Source organism: Amphiura filiformis, chromosome 2, assembly GCF_039555335.1.
Source record: "Amphiura filiformis chromosome 2, Afil_fr2py, whole genome shotgun sequence".
Classification (NCBI taxonomy): Eukaryota; Metazoa; Echinodermata; class Ophiuroidea; order Amphilepidida; family Amphiuridae; genus Amphiura; species Amphiura filiformis.
The window spans coordinates 41,213,906-41,232,958 of NC_092629.1; the positions used below are offsets into that span (position 1 = coordinate 41,213,906).

The window sequence follows — 19,053 nt, forward strand, 5'->3', positions numbered from 1 at the left end:
TCATTCAAACTTATCTTTTTATAAAATGTCTTTCTGATACAATACATGCCGGGGGGGGGCAAAGGTGACGCGTATGTAGGGCTGTTAAGACCCCCTTTTTCAGAGTCGCTGTCACCCAAAGACCCCATGACGAACACATGTTCTGTCACCCGCAGACCCCCTATTTTTCCATTTGATCTGTCACCCAAAGACCCTGACAAGTTCAATTTTAACAGCAACTTTCATTTATCACTGATTTTTTCACTTATTTTGAAAAAACAAAGAAATTTGAAGCTATTTAGAACTAGAAATTCAATTTCGAGGTTTCTGTGCCTGCGGCGCTGATTCGGCTCTCACCCAAAGATTCCATTTAAAAAAACAGTCATGTTCTCACCCAATGCCCCCTATTTTTTACATTTTGCTCTCACCGAATGCCCCAGCCCTACACCTATATCTATTTCAGATTGAAGTGCCCCCCCGGAATACATGTAGGCCTTTGATGTCACGGAATAGGCCCGAATTTCCAATTTGCGCTGTGTATGCTATAATTAGACATATTTTTCAAGATACCTCAAAATGAAAATTAACATCCAACAAAAATCTATAATTGACTTTGTGGCAAACTGGCCATACCAAAACGTAAACAACACCATGGGGAATTCCCTAAATGCGGTTTATATTTTACTGCGCATGCTCTGGCGCATGACCAAAAAAGAAGCACCTGCTAATGCTAAAACCCAATGTAGCACTAATTTAATTTTTTTTTTAAACAAATGATTTGGTTTTTAATAATATTTAGTATAAAAGACAATGGGCATGCAATAATTTTTCACTCGCACAAAATTATGACATCTTCCGTATATAGCACGACAAACGAAACGTCATTTTAACACAATTATTTTAACAAAGTAATGAATAGGGCCAGGGTCTGGTAATAAATCATGGTTCGTAATGACGCTGGCAATCTGCCAACGGGGAATTTGTTTTAGTAGTAATTGTATCTATTTTAGGAACTATAAACATCAACATCATAATGAAAATTGTTCATATATTTATTGTGATTGCAAACGTGCGGACAGGTGTGTAATTTTCTCTTGCAATTTGTATTGAAAAAGGTAAGCAACTATGCCTACGTATACTGTGCTTTTACTGTGACTATAATTATATGACTATTTGTTGAATACTTTATATGTGATAAACATCTGTATAATAAATATCGTTGCACGATATGTTAGCACACCTATGCTCTTTACCGTATAAATGCAAAAACTCTGCTTTTAGAAGATTTTCTTTTTCGATTTTCTGATTTAGCAAATCATGTTAGCGCACTTATATTTCTACATAAATGCAAAATAATTTGCTTCTTCGGATTTTTAAGACTTTTATTGGATGTTTCAGAGTCTGTATAATTATATGGGATAGGTAAATGTGTGGGTTCAGGGTATTGAATTTGATTAAAAGAGAATTTGGGCAGGTCCCGCATTAACATCGGTTAAGGTAATGCGCTGAGCGTGTAGGGCCTACTCGAAATACGATATCTGGTATATACAATCCCATCATTCTTATTCATTTATCTTACTCTGCATGCTAGCCATATTATAGGCCTAGGCATCAACAGCAAAGTTTTGAGGTATTTTCTCAATATATCATGAGCTATCTCAAAAACCACTGAACTAATACGAGGCTTGTTTGTACTCATTTTAATGCATTTTTCATGCTGATTCCAAATATAGTCATGAAAATTTACATTTCTGAAATTTTTGATTTTTTTTTAATTGAAACTTGTCGTCTGCAGTCGACACCCGCATGGAGAGCGTTAAATGTTATTATTTTTTTGTTATTTCTTTTACAGTTTGATATATAATTCAACGGATCAAGATGTCGCTCAGCAAATTTTGCAGCAAATTTTCAAAGAGTTTTGTGCCCATGAAGAGAGTCATGATAAGGCCAAGTCCAGCATGTCCACCCGAATTCTTACGTGGGATGACCCGTGGTATCATCTCAGCTTTTGCTCCCATTACCGTGAGCAACCAACAAGATGAAGAATGGGAGAGTAGGCCTTGTAACAGTGGGTCCAGCGTGATGCTTGTTGGAGCTGGTAGAGTCGGGCAACATCTCGCCAATGAAATCATTCCTATCTTTAACATTAAGGTAAGGTTGTTAATCTTTTGTTCACAAGTCTACCGTGTTCCGTTTAACTTAAGTCGTGTCCAAGTGGTCGGACATAAGTCATTTATTACCAGAAGTGCATGGCTTATTACCAGTAATAAGTCACTTATTACCGGTAATAACATGATTCTTTTTCAAAGTGGACCAGGAAAAAGTTCATTTTTTAAGTTAAAAGTTAAAAAAAAAAAAAAAAAAAATAGGAATTGAAGATGAAATATATATTGATGATTTTTTAAAAATTTTTTTGTATTTTGTGTTGGGGTTCGGACATAGAGTTCAAGTTTATCGACGACGACGCCGTCAATGCGTCTATCGACGCTGTAGCACGGCGCCGCTGTGAAGCGGAACGATGGGAGTTATACGTGTTTCGTGATTTTTTGCTGGACGCGCCTCGCTTTCGACGCTTATTCTAGACGTCGCTGATTGTCATTTCGCGACGTCGGGCGCCGACTTCAAAATTAGGTTAGGGTTTAGAATTAGGGACTGCTATACGGTAGAGGTACATATAGGATTTAAAGGGTTATTACGATGGTTAGATTAGGGGTATGATTGTGGGTGTAATTTTAGGGCACCCCCCCCATTTATAAAACATTCTTCCATTTAGACAACATGGGATATTTTTAGCATGCAATAACAAGATCCATTGTGCAAAATCACAGGTCCATTGCAATGCAAACAGACAATGTAAACAGCTAGCCCTCATTTCATATTCATAACCTTGGATTAAGGGTGTAAATTACAAAAGGTGTTACATAACAAGCATCTATGCCCATGCAGAATCATAGGTTATGTGTGTACTGTAGTACATTGTAGTATTGGGAAATTTGCCTACTGAATAGAATGCTAATGCACAAAAATTAAATGAACATCTGGGAAAAATTAAATTATATTTTGTTTAAATTAAATGCAGGCTTTTTGCTAATCAATGGTTCGTTGGATGTGTTCGCCATTTCACGATGCGTCACAAATTACAAATAATTGACGCGTCATTTCAAACGGCATAACTGTGCGTATTTAGCCGATAAAACTCGGTATGCATAGTACAAGGACAAATTGGCCAATGCCAGAGGCTATATGCATACCAATGTGTGTACATCTACAAATGAGAAATTTTTGGTGGTTTCCTTTTCATTGCAAATTGCAGTCATTTTAAATTATCGCAGTTTTTTTAATTGCAACGTCCGACGCGCAGAATGGAGTTTGAGTTACTGGAAACATTCCGCGTCTGGTAAAGCCGTGAAATTGTGCCTATTTAGAGGATATCTCATCATTTGTATAATGTACATCATCACTATACTTGTCCATGTTATCAAAGATATGGCTATATGCAGCTGTGAATTTCAGCCCCCCCTTATGGCCAGGGCACCAGGGGAGGGGTGGCTGGGACTTATACCAGGGCTAAATTTCAAAAATGTTAAAACTCCCGCCAAGTCCCGGACAGACGGAAACAACACATGGCCGGCCCTACAGGGACAAATTTTGTGTCAATGCCTGTCTGTTATAAACTGCCCGGCTATTTTTTTTTTGTTCTTTGCACTGCAGGCAGGGGTTGGAATGTGTCAGGGACTCAGGGTTCCAATTGACAAGTGCATTATCAACAGTCTTCATTTTCACGTGCATGAAATCTATAAGCTTAACTACTGAACATACGGGCCTATGCCCCCCCCTACAATCATAATTACTCACGTCACTAGTATCACAGGGTCAGGGTTTCAATCGACAAGTGCATTATCAACAGCCTTGCATTTTCACGTGCATGAAATCTATAAGCTTAAATACTGAACATACAGGTGTATGTATCCCCCCCATACACACAATCATAATTACTCACATCACTAGTATCACAGGGTCAGGGTTTCTATTGACAAGTGCATTAACAACAGCATTGCATTTTCACGTGCATGAAATCTATAAGCTTACTGAACATACAGGTGGGACAGGTCTATGTACCCCCCCAATACACACAATCATAATTACTCACATCACTAGTATCACAGACATTCAAATTCCATAATGAAATCTATTCGCCTTTCATAGTACACTGATTTTCAAGTTCAAACGCTAGTTCTTCAAAGGTGCTGAATTCCACCATCGTCCATATCGCATGAACGAGTTAACATAAGGGCGCACATCACTGAAAGTGATGCCAGTTTTTCTATAAAATGCTGTTTAAAATCATTTAAACAATTTTTGATATCTGCCATCTGTGATACACTTGTAGGATTTAATATTACTAATCATTACCAATCCAAATTTATGCAAATTTCTGCTCATTTTATTGCTTACTTTTACTATCTATGTTTTTTTCTTAGAATAAAAATTAATTAAGATTTGTTCCAAGTCTACCATGTTACAATACTGATAATTCAATAAAAAAAACTTTTTAGACTGCAACAAGTCTGTCCTTTTTAAACAACAATTTCTCATTCAATTAAAGCATCAAAATAAATTGCAAATTTCTAGATTTTTTTTTTTTGATTTTCTATGAAACAATATGGACTTTTCATGGTCCATTTCGAAAAAAAATCCTCTTGTAAGTATATGCTGTATTGCTGGTATAATATTATACCATGGATGCTGGTATAATATTATACCATGGATCAGTGCACTGCATCATAGTATATGCTGTATTGCTGGTATAATATTATACCATGGATGCTGGTATAATATTATACCATGGATCAGTGCACTGCATCATATGCTGTATTGCTGGTATAATATTATACCATGGATGCTGTATAATATTATACCAGCATCAGTGCACACATGCTATGCATGGGTGTTGGTATAATATTATACCATGGATGCTGGTATAATATTATACCATGGATCAGTGCACTGCATAAGTATATGCTGTATTGCTGGTATAATATTATACCATGGATGCTGGTATAATATTATACCATGGATCAGTGCACTGCATCATAGTATATGCTGTATTGCTGGTATAATATTATACCATGGATGCTGGTATAATATTATACCATGGATCAGTGCACTGCATCATATGCTGTATTGCTGGTATAATATTATACCATGGATGCTGTATAATATTATACCAGCATCAGTGCACACATGCTATGCATGGGTGTTGGTATAATATTATACCATGGATGCTGGTATAATATTATACCATGGATCAGTGCACTGCATGAACATGATTCTTTTTCAAAGTGGACCAGGAAAAGTTCATTTTTAAGTTAAAAGTTAAAAAAAAAAAAAAAAAAAAAATAGGAATTGCACATGCAATATATTTTGATGATTTTTAAAAATATTTTTTTGTATTTTGTGTTGGGGTTCGGACATAGAGTTCAAGTTTATCGGCACGACGACGTGCGTCGTTGCGGCATCGACGCCACGCACGGCGCCGCTGAAGCGAACGATGGGAGTTATACGTGTTTCGTGATTTTTGCTGGACGCGTCTCGCTTTCGACGCTATTCTAGACGTGACGCGGTTGTCATTTCGCGACGTCGGGCGCCGACTTCAAAATTAGGTTAGGGTTTAGAATTAGGGACGGCTATACGGTAGAGGTACATATAGGATTTAAAGGGTTATTGCGATGGTTAGATTAGGGGTATGATTGTGGGTGTAATTTTAGGGCACCCCCCATTTATAAAACATTCTTCCATTTAGACAACATGGGATATTTTTAGCATGCAATAACAAGATCCATTGTGCAAAATCACAGGTCCATTGCAATGCAAACAGACAATGTAAACAGCTAGCCCTCATTTCATATTCATAACCTTGGATTAAGGGTGTAAATTACAAAAGGTGTTACATAACAAGCATCTATGCCCATGCAGAATCATAGGTTATGTGTGTACTGTAGTACATTGTAGTATTGGGAAATTTGCCTACTGAATAGAATGCTAATGCACAAAAATTAAATGAACATCTGGGAAAAATTAAATTATATTTTGTTTAAATTAAATGCAGGCTTTTTGCTAATCAATGGTTCGTTGGATGTGTTCGCCATTTCACGATGCGTCACAAATTACAAATAATTGACGCGTCATTTCAAACGGCATAACTGTGCGTATTTAGCCGATAAAACTCGGTATGCATAGTACAAGGACAAATTGGCCAATGCCAGAGGCTATATGCATACCAATGTGTGTACATCTACAAATGAGAAATTTTTGGTGGTTTCCTTTTCATTGCAAATTGCAGTCATTTTAAATTATCGCAGTTTTTTTAATTGCAACGTCCTACGCACAAAATGGCGTTTAATTTACTCGCAACATTACGCGTCTGGTAAAGCCGTGAAATTGTGCCTATTTAGAGGATATCTCATCATTTGTATAATGTACATCATCACTATACTTGTCCATGTTATCAAAGATATGGCTATATGCAGCTGTGAATTTCAGCCCCCCTTATGGCCAGGGCACCAGGGGAGGGGTGGCTGGGACTTATACCAGGGCTAAATTTCAAAAATGTTAAAACTCCCGCCAAGTCCCGGACAGACGGAAACAACACATGGCCGGCCCTACAGGGACAAATTTTGTGTCAATGCCTGTCTGTTATAAACTGCCCGGCTATTTTTTTCGGTACTCTGCACTGCAGGCAGGGGTTGGAATGTGTCAGGGACTCAGGGTTTCAATTGACAAGTGCATTATCAACAGTCTTCATTTTCACGTGCATGAAATCTATAAGCTTAACTACTGAACATACGGGCCTATGCACCCCCCCCTACAATCATAATTACTCACGTCACTAGTATCACAGGGTCAGGGTTTCAATCGACAAGTGCATTATCAACAGCCTTGCATTTTCACGTGCATGAAATCTATAAGCTTAAATACTGAACATACAGGTGTATGTATCCCCCCCATACACACAATCATAATTACTCACATCACTAGTATCACAGGGTCAGGGTTTCTATTGACAAGTGCATTAACAACAGCATTGCATTTTCACGTGCATGAAATCTATAAGCTTACTGAACATACAGGTGGGACAGGTCTATGTACCCCCCCAATACACACAATCATAATTACTCACATCACTAGTATCACAGACATTCAAATTCCATAATGAAATCTATTCGCCTTTCATAGTACACTGATTTTCAAGTTCAAACGCTAGTTCTTCAAAGGTGCTGAATTCCACCATCGTCCATATCGCATGAACGAGTTAACATAAGGGCGCACATCACTGAAAGTGATGCCAGTTTTCTCTATAAAAATGCTGTTTAAAATCATTTAAACAATTTTTGATATCTGCCATCTGTGATACACTTGTAGGATTTAATATTACTAATCATTACCAATCCAAATTTATGCAAATTTCTGCTCATTTTATTGCTTACTTTTACTATCTATGTTTTTTTCTTAGAATAAAAATTAATTAAGATTTGTTCCAAGTCTACCATGTTACAATACTGATAATTCAATAAAAAAACTTTTTAGACTGCAACAAGTCTGTCCTTTTAAACAACAATTTCTCATTCAATTAAAGCATCAAAATAAATTGCAAATTTCTAGATTTTTTTTTTTTTGATTTTCTATGAAACAATATGGACTTTTCATGGTCCATTTCGAAAAAAAATCCTCTTGTAAGTATATGCTGTATTGCTGGTATAATATTATACCATGGATGCTGGTATAATATTATACCATGGATCAGTGCACTGCATCATAGTATATGCTGTATTGCTGGTATAATATTATACCATGGATGCTGGTATAATATTATACCATGGATCAGTGCACTGCATCATATGCTGTATTGCTGGTATAATATTATACCATGGATGCTGTATAATATTATACCAGCATCAGTGCACACATGCTATGCATGGGTGTTGGTATAATATTATACCATGGATGCTGGTATAATATTATACCATGGATCAGTGCACTGCATAAGTATATGCTGTATTGCTGGTATAATATTATACCATGGATGCTGGTATAATATTATACCATGGATCAGTGCACTGCATCATAGTATATGCTGTATTGCTGGTATAATATTATACCATGGATGCTGGTATAATATTATACCATGGATCAGTGCACTGCATCATATGCTGTATTGCTGGTATAATATTATACCATGGATGCTGTATAATATTATACCAGCATCAGTGCACACATGCTATGCATGGGTGTTGGTATAATATTATACCATGGATGCTGGTATAATATTATACCATGGATCAGTGCACTGCATGAACATGATTCTTTTTCAAAGTGGACCAGGAAAAAGTTCATTTTTTAAGTTAAAAGTTAAAAAAAAAAAAAAAAAAAAAAAAAAATAGGAATTGCACATGCAATATATTTTGATGATTTTTTATAATTTTTTTTGTATTTTGTGTTGGGGTTCGGACATAGAGTTCAAGTTTATCGACGACGGCGACGCTCGTTGCGTCTATCGACGCCAGCGGCGCCGCTTGAAGCGGAACGATGGGAGTTATCGTGTTTCGTGATTTTTGCTGGACGCGTCTCGCTTTCGACGCTATTCTAGACGTCTGCGGTTGTCATTTCGCGACGTCGGGCGCCGACTTCAAAATTAGGTTAGGGTTTAGAATTAGGGACGGCTATACGGTAGAGGTACATATAGGATTTAAAGGGTTATTGCCATGGTTAGATTAGGGGTATGATTGTGGGTGTAATTTTAGGGCACCCCCCATTTATAAAACATTCTTCCATTTAGACAACATGGGATATTTTTAGCATGCAATAACAAGATCCATTGTGCAAAATCACAGGTCCATTGCAATGCAAACAGACAATGTAAACAGCTAGCCCTCATTTCATATTCATAACCTTGGATTAAGGGTGTAAATTACAAAAGGTGTTACATAACAAGCATCTATGCCCATGCAGAATCATAGGTTATGTGTGTACTGTAGTACATTGTAGTATTGGGAAATTTGCCTACTGAATAGAATGCTAATGCACAAAAATTAAATGAACATCTGGGAAAAATTAAATTATATTTTGTTTAAATTAAATGCAGGCTTTTTGCTAATCAATGGTTCGTTGGATGTGTTCGCCATTTCACGATCGTCTGGAAATTACAAATAATTGACGCGTCATTTCAAACGGCATAACTGTGCGTATTTAGCCGATAAAACTCGGTATGCATAGTACAAGGACAAATTGGCCAATGCCAGAGGCTATATGCATACCAATGTGTGTACATCTACAAATGAGAAATTTTTGGTGGTTTCCTTTTCATTGCAAATTGCAGTCATTTTAAATTATCGCAGTTTTTTTAATTGCAACGTCCCCACGCACAAAATGGCGTTTAATTTACTCATAACATTACGCGTCTGGTAAAGCCGTGAAATTGTGCCTATTTAGAGGATATCTCATCATTTGTATAATGTACATCATCACTATACTTGTCCATGTTATCAAAGATATGGCTATATGCAGCTGTGAATTTCAGCCCCCCTTATGGCCAGGGCACCAGGGGAGGGGGTGGCTGGGACTTATACCAGGGCTAAATTTCAAAAATGTTAAAACTCCCGCCAAGTCCCGGACAGGCGGGAAACAACACATGGCCGGCCCTACAGGGACAAATTTTGTGTCAATGCCTGTCTGTTATAAACTGCCCGGCTATTTTTTTCGTTTACTTTGCACTGCAGGCAGGGGTTGGAATGTGTCAGGGACTCAGGGTTTCAATTGACAAGTGCATTATCAACAGTCTTCATTTTCACGTGCATGAAATCTATAAGCTTAACTACTGAACATACGGGCCTATGCACCCCCCTACAATCATAATTACTCACGTCACTAGTATCACAGGGTCAGGGTTTCAATCGACAAGTGCATTATCAACAGCCTTGCATTTTCACGTGCATGAAATCTATAAGCTTAAATACTGAACATACAGGTGTATGTATCCCCCCCCATACACACAATCATAATTACTCACATCACTAGTATCACAGGGTCAGGGTTTCTATTGACAAGTGCATTAACAACAGCATTGCATTTTCACGTGCATGAAATCTATAAGCTTACTGAACATACAGGTGGGACAGGTCTATGTACCCCCCCAATACACACAATCATAATTACTCACATCACTAGTATCACAGACATTCAAATTCCATAATGAAATCTATTCGCCTTTCATAGTACACTGATTTTCAAGTTCAAACGCTAGTTCTTCAAAGGTGCTGAATTCCACCATCGTCCATATCGCATGAACGAGTTAACATAAGGGCGCACATCACTGAAAGTGATGCCAGTTTTTCTCTATAAAAATGCTGTTTAAAATCATTTAAACAATTTTTGATATCTGCCATCTGTGATACACTTGTAGGATTTAATATTACTAATCATTACCAATCCAAATTTATGCAAATTTCTGCTCATTTTATTGCTTACTTTTACTATCTATGTTTTTTTCTTAGAATAAAAATTAATTAAGATTTGTTCCAAGTCTACCATGTTACAATACTGATAATTCAATAAAAAAAAAACTTTTTAGACTGCAACAAGTCTGTCCTTTTTAAACAACAATTTCTCATTCAATTAAAGCATCAAAATAAATTGCAAATTTCTAGATTTTTTTTTTTTTTGATTTTCTATGAAACAATATGGACTTTTCATGGTCCATTTCGAAAAAAAATCCTCTTGTAAGTATATGCTGTATTGCTGGTATAATATTATACCATGGATGCTGGTATAATATTATACCATGGATCAGTGCACTGCATCATAGTATATGCTGTATTGCTGGTATAATATTATACCATGGATGCTGGTATAATATTATACCATGGATCAGTGCACTGCATCATATGCTGTATTGCTGGTATAATATTATACCATGGATGCTGTATAATATTATACCAGCATCAGTGCACACATGCTATGCATGGGTGTTGGTATAATATTATACCATGGATGCTGGTATAATATTATACCATGGATCAGTGCACTGCATAAGTATATGCTGTATTGCTGGTATAATATTATACCATGGATGCTGGTATAATATTATACCATGGATCAGTGCACTGCATCATAGTATATGCTGTATTGCTGGTATAATATTATACCATGGATGCTGGTATAATATTATACCATGGATCAGTGCACTGCATCATATGCTGTATTGCTGGTATAATATTATACCATGGATGCTGTATAATATTATACCAGCATCAGTGCACACATGCTATGCATGGGTGTTGGTATAATATTATACCATGGATGCTGGTATAATATTATACCATGGATCAGTGCACTGCATGAACATGATTCTTTTTCAAAGTGGACCAGGAAAAAGTTCATTTTTAAGTTAAAAGTTAAAAAAAAAAAAAAAAAAAAAATAGGAATTGCACATGCAATATATTTTGATGATTTTTAAAAATATTTTTGTATTTTGTGTTGGGGTTCGACATAGAGTTCAAGTTTATCGACGACGACGACGTAAATGTTGCGTCTGTCGACGTACGCACGGCGCGCTCAGCGAAGCGGAACGATGGGAGTTATCGTGTTTCGTGATTTTTGCTGGACGCGTCTCGCTTCGACGCTATTCTAGACGTCGCGGTTGTCATTTCACGACGTCGGGCGTCGACTTCAAAATTAGGTTAGGGTTTAGAATTAGGGACGGCTATACGGTAGAGGTACATATAGGATTTAAAGGGTTATTGCGATGGTTAGATTAAGGGGTATGATTGTGGGTGTAATTTGAGGGCCCCCCCCCCCCCATTTATAAAACATTCTTCCATTTAGACAACATGGGATATTTTAGCATGCAATAACAAGATCCATTGTGCAAAATGACAGGTCCATTGCAATGCAAACAGACAATGTAAACAGCTAGCCCTCATTTCATATTCATAACCTTGGATTAAGGGTGTAAATTACAAAAGGTGTTACATAACAAGCATCTATGCCCATGCAGAATCATAGGTTATGTGTGTACTGTAGTACATTGTAGTATTGGGAAATTTGCCTACTGAATAGAATGCTAATGCACAAAAATTAAATGAACATCTGGGAAAAATTAAATTATATTTTGTTTAAATTAAATGCAGGCTTTTTGCTAATCAATGGTTCGTTGGATGTGTTCGCCATTTCACGATTCGTCACAAATTACAAATAATTGACGCGTCATTTCAAACGGCATAACTGTGCGTATTTAGCCGATAAAACTCGGTATGCATAGTACAAGGACAAATTGGCCAATGCCAGAGGCTATATGCATACCAATGTGTGTACATCTACAAATGAGAAATTTTGGTGGTTTCCTTTTCATTGCAAATTGCAGTCATTTTAAATTATCGCAGTTTTTTTTTTTTTTTTTTCCTACGCACAAAATGGCGTTTAATTTACTCGCAACATTACGCGTCTGGTAAAGCCGTGAAATTGTGCCTATTTAGAGGATATCTCATCATTTGTATAATGTACATCATCACTATACTTGTCCATGTTATCAAAGATATGGCTATATGCAGCTGTGAATTTCAGCCCCCCCTTATGGCCAGGGCACCAGGGGAGGGGGTGGCTGGGACTTATACCAGGGCTAAATTTCAAAAATGTTAAAACTCCCGCCAAGTCCCGGACAGACGGAAACAACACATGGCCGGCCCTACAGGGACAAATTTTGTGTCAATGCCTGTCTGTTATAAACTGCCCGGCTATTTTTTTTTTGTTCTCTGCCCTGCAGGCAGGGGTTGGAATGTGTCAGGGACTCAGGGTTTCAATTGACAAGTGCATTATCAACAGTCTTCATTTTCACGTGCATGAAATCTATAAGCTTAACTACTGAACATACGGGCCTATGCACCCCCCTACAATCATAATTACTCACGCCACTAGTATCACAGGGTCAGGGTTTCAATCGACAAGTGCATTATCAACAGCCTTGCATTTTCACGTGCATGAAATCTATAAGCTTAAATACTGAACATACAGGTGTATGTATCCCCCCATACACACAATCATAATTACTCACATCACTAGTATCACAGGGTCAGGGTTTCTATTGACAAGTGCATTAACAACAGCATTGCATTTTCACGTGCATGAAATCTATAAGCTTACTGAACATACAGGTGGGACAGGTCTATGTACCCCCCCAATACACACAATCATAATTACTCACATCACTAGTATCACAGACATTCAAATTCCATAATGAAATCTATTCGCCTTTCATAGTACACTGATTTTCAAGTTCAAACGCTAGTTCTTCAAAGGTGCTGAATTCCACCATCGTCCATATCGCATGAACGAGTTAACATAAGGCGCACATCACTGAAAGTGATGCCAGTTTTCTCTATAAAAATGCTGTTTAAAATCATTTAAACAATTTTTGATATCTGCCATCTGTGATACACTTGTAGGATTTAATATTACTAATCATTACCAATCCAAATTTATGCAAATTTCTGCTCATTTTATTGCTTACTTTTACTATCTATGTTTTTTTCTTAGAATAAAAATTAATTAAGATTTGTTCCAAGTCTACCATGTTACAATACTGATAATTCAATAAAAAAAACTTTTTAGACTGCAACAAGTCTGTCCTTTTTAAACAACAATTTCTCATTCAATTAAAGCATCAAAATAAATTGCAAATTTCTAGATTTTTTTTTTTTGATTTTCTATGAAACAATATGGACTTTTCATGGTCCATTTCGAAAAAAAAAAATCTCTTGTAAGTATATGCTGTATTGCTGGTATAATATTATACCATGGATGCTGGTATAATATTATACCATGGATCAGTGCACTGCATCATAGTATATGCTGTATTGCTGGTATAATATTATACCATGGATGCTGGTATAATATTATACCATGGATCAATGCACTGCATCATATGCTGTATTGCTGGTATAATATTATACCATGGATGCTGTATAATATTATACCAGCATCAGTGCACACATGCTATGCATGGGTGTTGGTATAATATTATACCATGGATGCTGGTATAATATTATACCATGGATCAGTGCACTGCATAAGTATATGCTGTATTGCTGGTATAATATTATACCATGGATGCTGGTATAATATTATACCATGGATCAGTGCACTGCATCATAGTATATGCTGTATTGCTGGTATAATATTATACCATGGATGCTGGTATAATATTATACCATGGATCAGTGCACTGCATCATATGCTGTATTGCTGGTATAATATTATACCATGGATGCTGTATAATATTATACCAGCATCAGTGCACACATGCTATGCATGGTGTTGGTATAATATTATACCATGGATGCTGGTATAATATTATACCATGGATCAGTGCACTGCATGAACATGATTCTTTTTCAAAGTGGACCAGGAAAAAGTTCATTTTTTAAGTTAAAAGTTAAAAAAAAAAAAAAAAAAAATAGGAATTGCACATGCAATATATTTTGATGATTTTTAAAAATATTTTTGTATTTTGTGTTGGGGTTCGGACATAGAGTTCAAGTTTATCGACGACGGCGTCGTAAATGCGTCTATCGACGCACGCGGGCGCCGCTGAAGCGAACGATGGGAGTTATACGTGTTTCGTGATTTTTTGCTGGACGCGTCTCGCTTTCGACGCTATTCTAGACGTCGCGGTTGTCATTTCGCGACGTCGGGCGCCGACTTCAAAATTAGGTTAGGGTTTAGAATTAGGGACGGCTATACGGTAGAGGTACATATAGGATTTAAAGGGTTATTATGATGGTTAGATTAGGGTATGATTGTGGGTGTAATTTTAGGGCACCCCCCCATTTATAAAACATTCTTCCATTTAGACAACATGGGATATTTTTAGCATGCAATAACAAGATCCATTGTGCAAAATCACAGGTCCATTGCAATGCAAACAGACAATGTAAACAGCTAGCCCTCATTTCATATTCATAACCTTGGATTAAGGGTGTAAATTACAAAAGGTGTTACATAACAAGCATCTATGCCCATGCAGAATCATAGGTTATGTGTGTACTGTAGTACATTGTAGTATTGGGAAATTTGCCTACTGAATAGAATGCTAATGCACAAAAATTAAATGAACATCTGGGAAAAATTAAATTATATTTTGTTTAAATTAAATGCAGGCTTTTTGCTAATCAATGGTTCGTTGGATGTGTTCGCCATTTCACGATGCGACACAAATTACAAATAATTGACGCGTCATTTCAAACGGCATAACTGTGCGTATTTAGCCGATAAAACTCGGTATGCATAGTACAAGGACAAATTGGCCAATGCCAGAGGCTATATGCATACCAATGTGTGTACATCTACAAATGAGAAATTTTTGGTGGTTTCCTTTTCATTGCAAATTGCAGTCATTTTAAATTATCGCAGTTTTTTAATTGCAACGTCCCTACACAAAATGGCGTTTAATTTACTCATAACATTACGCGTCTGGTAAAGCCGTGAAATTGTGCCTATTTAGAGGATATCTCATCATTTGTATAATGTACATCATCACTATACTTGTCCATGTTATCAAAGATATGGCTATATGCAGCTGTGAATTTCAGCCCCCCCTTATGGCCAGGGCACCAGGGGAGGGGGTGGCTGGGACTTATACCAGGGCTAAATTTCAAAAATGTTAAAACTCCCGGCCAAGTCCCGGACAGACGGGAAACAACACATGGCCGGCCCTACAGGGACAAATTTTGTGTCAATGCCTGTCTGTTATAAACTGCCCGGCTATTTTTTTTTTTTTTTTTGCACTGCAGGCAGGGGTTGGAATGTGTCAGGGACTCAGGGTTTCAATTGACAAGTGCATTATCAACAGTCTTCATTTTCACGTGCATGAAATCTATAAGCTTAACTACTGAACATACGGGCCTATGCACCCCCCTACAATCATAATTACTCACGTCCACTAGTATCACAGGGTCAGGGTTTCAATCGACAAGTGCATTATCAACAGCCTTGCATTTTCACGTGCATGAAATCTATAAGCTTAAATACTGAACATACAGGTGTATGTATCCCCCCCATACACACAATCATAATTACTCACATCACTAGTATCACAGGGTCAGGGTTTCTATTGACAAGTGCATTAACAACAGCATTGCATTTTCACGTGCATGAAATCTATAAGCTTACTGAACATACAGGTGGGACAGGTCTATGTACCCCCCAATACACACAATCATAATTACTCACATCACTAGTATCACAGACATTCAAATTCCATAATGAAATCTATTCGCCTTTCATAGTACACTGATTTTCAAGTTCAAACGCTAGTTCTTCAAAGGTGCTGAATTCCACCATCGTCCATATCGCATGAACGAGTTAACATAAGGGCGCACATCACTGAAAGTGATGCCAGTTTTTCTCTATAAAAATGCTGTTTAAAATCATTTAAACAATTTTTGATATCTGCCATCTGTGATACACTTGTAGGATTTAATATTACTAATCATTACCAATCCAAATTTATGCAAATTTCTGCTCATTTTATTGCTTACTTTTACTATCTATGTTCTTTTCTTAGAATAAAAATTAATTAAGATTTGTTCCAAGTCTACCATGTTACAATACTGATAATTCAATAAAAAAACTTTTTAGACTGCAACAAGTCTGTCCTTTTTAAACAACAATTTCTCATTCAATTAAAGCATCAAAATAAATTGCAAATTTCTAGATTTTTTTTTTTTTTTGATTTTCTATGAAACAATATGGACTTTTCATGGTCCATTTCGAAAAAAAATCCTCTTGTAAGTATATGCTGTATTGCTGGTATAATATTATACCATGGATGCTGGTATAATATTATACCATGGATCAGTGCACTGCATCATAGTATATGCTGTATTGCTGGTATAATATTATACCATGGATGCTGGTATAATATTATACCATGGATCAGTGCACTGCATCATATGCTGTATTGCTGGTATAATATTATACCATGGATGCTGTATAATATTATACCAGCATCAGTGCACACATGCTATGCATGGGTGTTGGTATAATATTATACCATGGATGCTGGTATAATATTATACCATGGATCAGTGCACTGCATAAGTATATGCTGTATTGCTGGTATAATATTATACCATGGATGCTGGTATAATATTATACCATGGATCAGTGCACTGCATCATAGTATATGCTGTATTGCTGGTATAATATTATACCATGGATGCTGGTATAATATTATACCATGGATCAGTGCACTGCATCATATGCTGTATTGCTGGTATAATATTATACCATGGATGCTGTATAATATTATACCAGCATCAGTGCACACATGCTATGCATATGCAGTGTTGGTATAATATTATACCATGGATGCTGGTATAATATTATACCATGGATCAGTGCACTGCATGAACATGATTCTTTTTCAAAGTGGACCAGGAAAAAGTTCATTTTTTAAGTTAAAAGTTAAAAAAAAAAAAAAAAAAAAATAGGAATTGCACATGCAATATATTTTGATGATTTTTTAAAAATATTTTTGTATTTTGTGTTGGGGTTCGGACATAGAGTTCAAGTTTATCGACGACGACGACGTCGTGCGTCTATCGACGCTACAGCACGGCGCCGCTGAAGCGGAACGATGGGAGTTATACGTGTTTCGTGATTTTTGCTGGACGCCAGCCTCGCTTTTCGGCGCTATTCTAGACGTCTGCGGTTGTCATTTCGCTGACGTCGGGCGCCGACTTTCAAAATTAGGTTAGGGTTTAGAATTAGGGACGGCTATACGGTAGAGGTACATATAGGATTTAAAGGGGTATTGCGATGGTTAGATTAGGGGTATGATTGTGGGTGTAATGTTAGGGCACCCCCCCATTTATAAAACATTCTTCCATTTAGACAACATGGGATATTTTTAGCATGCAATAACAAGATCCATTGTGCAAAATCACAGGTCCATTGCAATGCAAACAGACAATGTAAACAGCTAGCCCTCATTTCATATTCATAACCTTGGATTAAGGGTGTAAATTACAAAAGGTGTTACATAACAAGCATCTATGCCCATGCAGAATCATAGGTTATGTGTGTACTGTAGTACATTGTAGTATTGGGAAATTTGCCTACTGAATAGAATGCTAATGCACAAAAATTAAATGAACATCTGGGAAAAATTAAATTATATTTTGTTTAAATTAAATGCAGGCTTTTTGCTAATCAATGGTTCGTTGGATGTGTTCGCCATTTCACGATCGTCCACAAATTACAAATAATTGACGCGTCATTTCAAAACGGCATAACTGTGCGTGATTTAGCCGATAAAACTCGGTATGCATAGTACAAGGACAAATTGGCCAATGCCAGAGGCTATATGCATACCAATGTGTGTACATCTACAAATGAGAAATTTTTGGTGGTTTCCTTTTCATTGCAAATTGCAGTCATTTTAAATTATCGCAGTTTTTTTAATTGCAACGTCCTACGCACAAAATGGCGCTTAATTTACTCGCAACATTACGCTGGCCTGGTAAAGCCGTGAAATTGTGCCTATTTAGAGGATATCTCATCATTTGTATAATGTACATCATCACTATACTTGTCCATGTTATCAAAGATATGGCTATATGCAGCTGTGAATTTCAGCCCCCCTTATGGCCAGGGCACCAGGGGAGGGGGTGGCTGGGACTTATACCAGGGCTAAATTTCAAAATGTTAAAACTCCCGCCAAGTCCCGGACAGACGGAAACAACACATGGCCGGCCCTACAGGGACAAATTTTGTGTCAATGCCTGTCTGTTATAAACTGCCCGGCTATTTTTTTCTTTTACTCTGCACTGCAGGCAGGGGTTGGAATGTGTCAGGGACTCAGGGTTTCAATTGACAAGTGCATTATCAACAGTCTTCATTTTCACGTGCATGAAATCTATAAGCTTAACTACTGAACATACGGGCCTATGCACCCCCCTACAATCATAATTACTCACGTCACTAGTATCACAGGGTCAGGGTTTCAATCGACAAGTGCAT

The 19,053-nt window shown here is 37.0% G+C and overlaps 1 protein-coding gene across 1 annotated transcript in view; it reads left to right on the top strand.

The window, feature by feature from the left end:
* The first annotated feature begins 994 nt into the window (after positions 1-994).
* Positions 995-19,053, top strand: part of LOC140146228 (uncharacterized) — a 45,739-nt gene continuing 27,680 nt past the window's right edge. The window contains exons 1-2 of the mRNA XM_072168012.1: positions 995-1,094; positions 1,832-2,130. Of these exons, the coding sequence (XP_072024113.1) occupies positions 1,858-2,130 (273 nt within the window). The 5' untranslated portion in view covers positions 995-1,094; positions 1,832-1,857. The remainder of the gene's footprint in view (positions 1,095-1,831; positions 2,131-19,053) is intronic.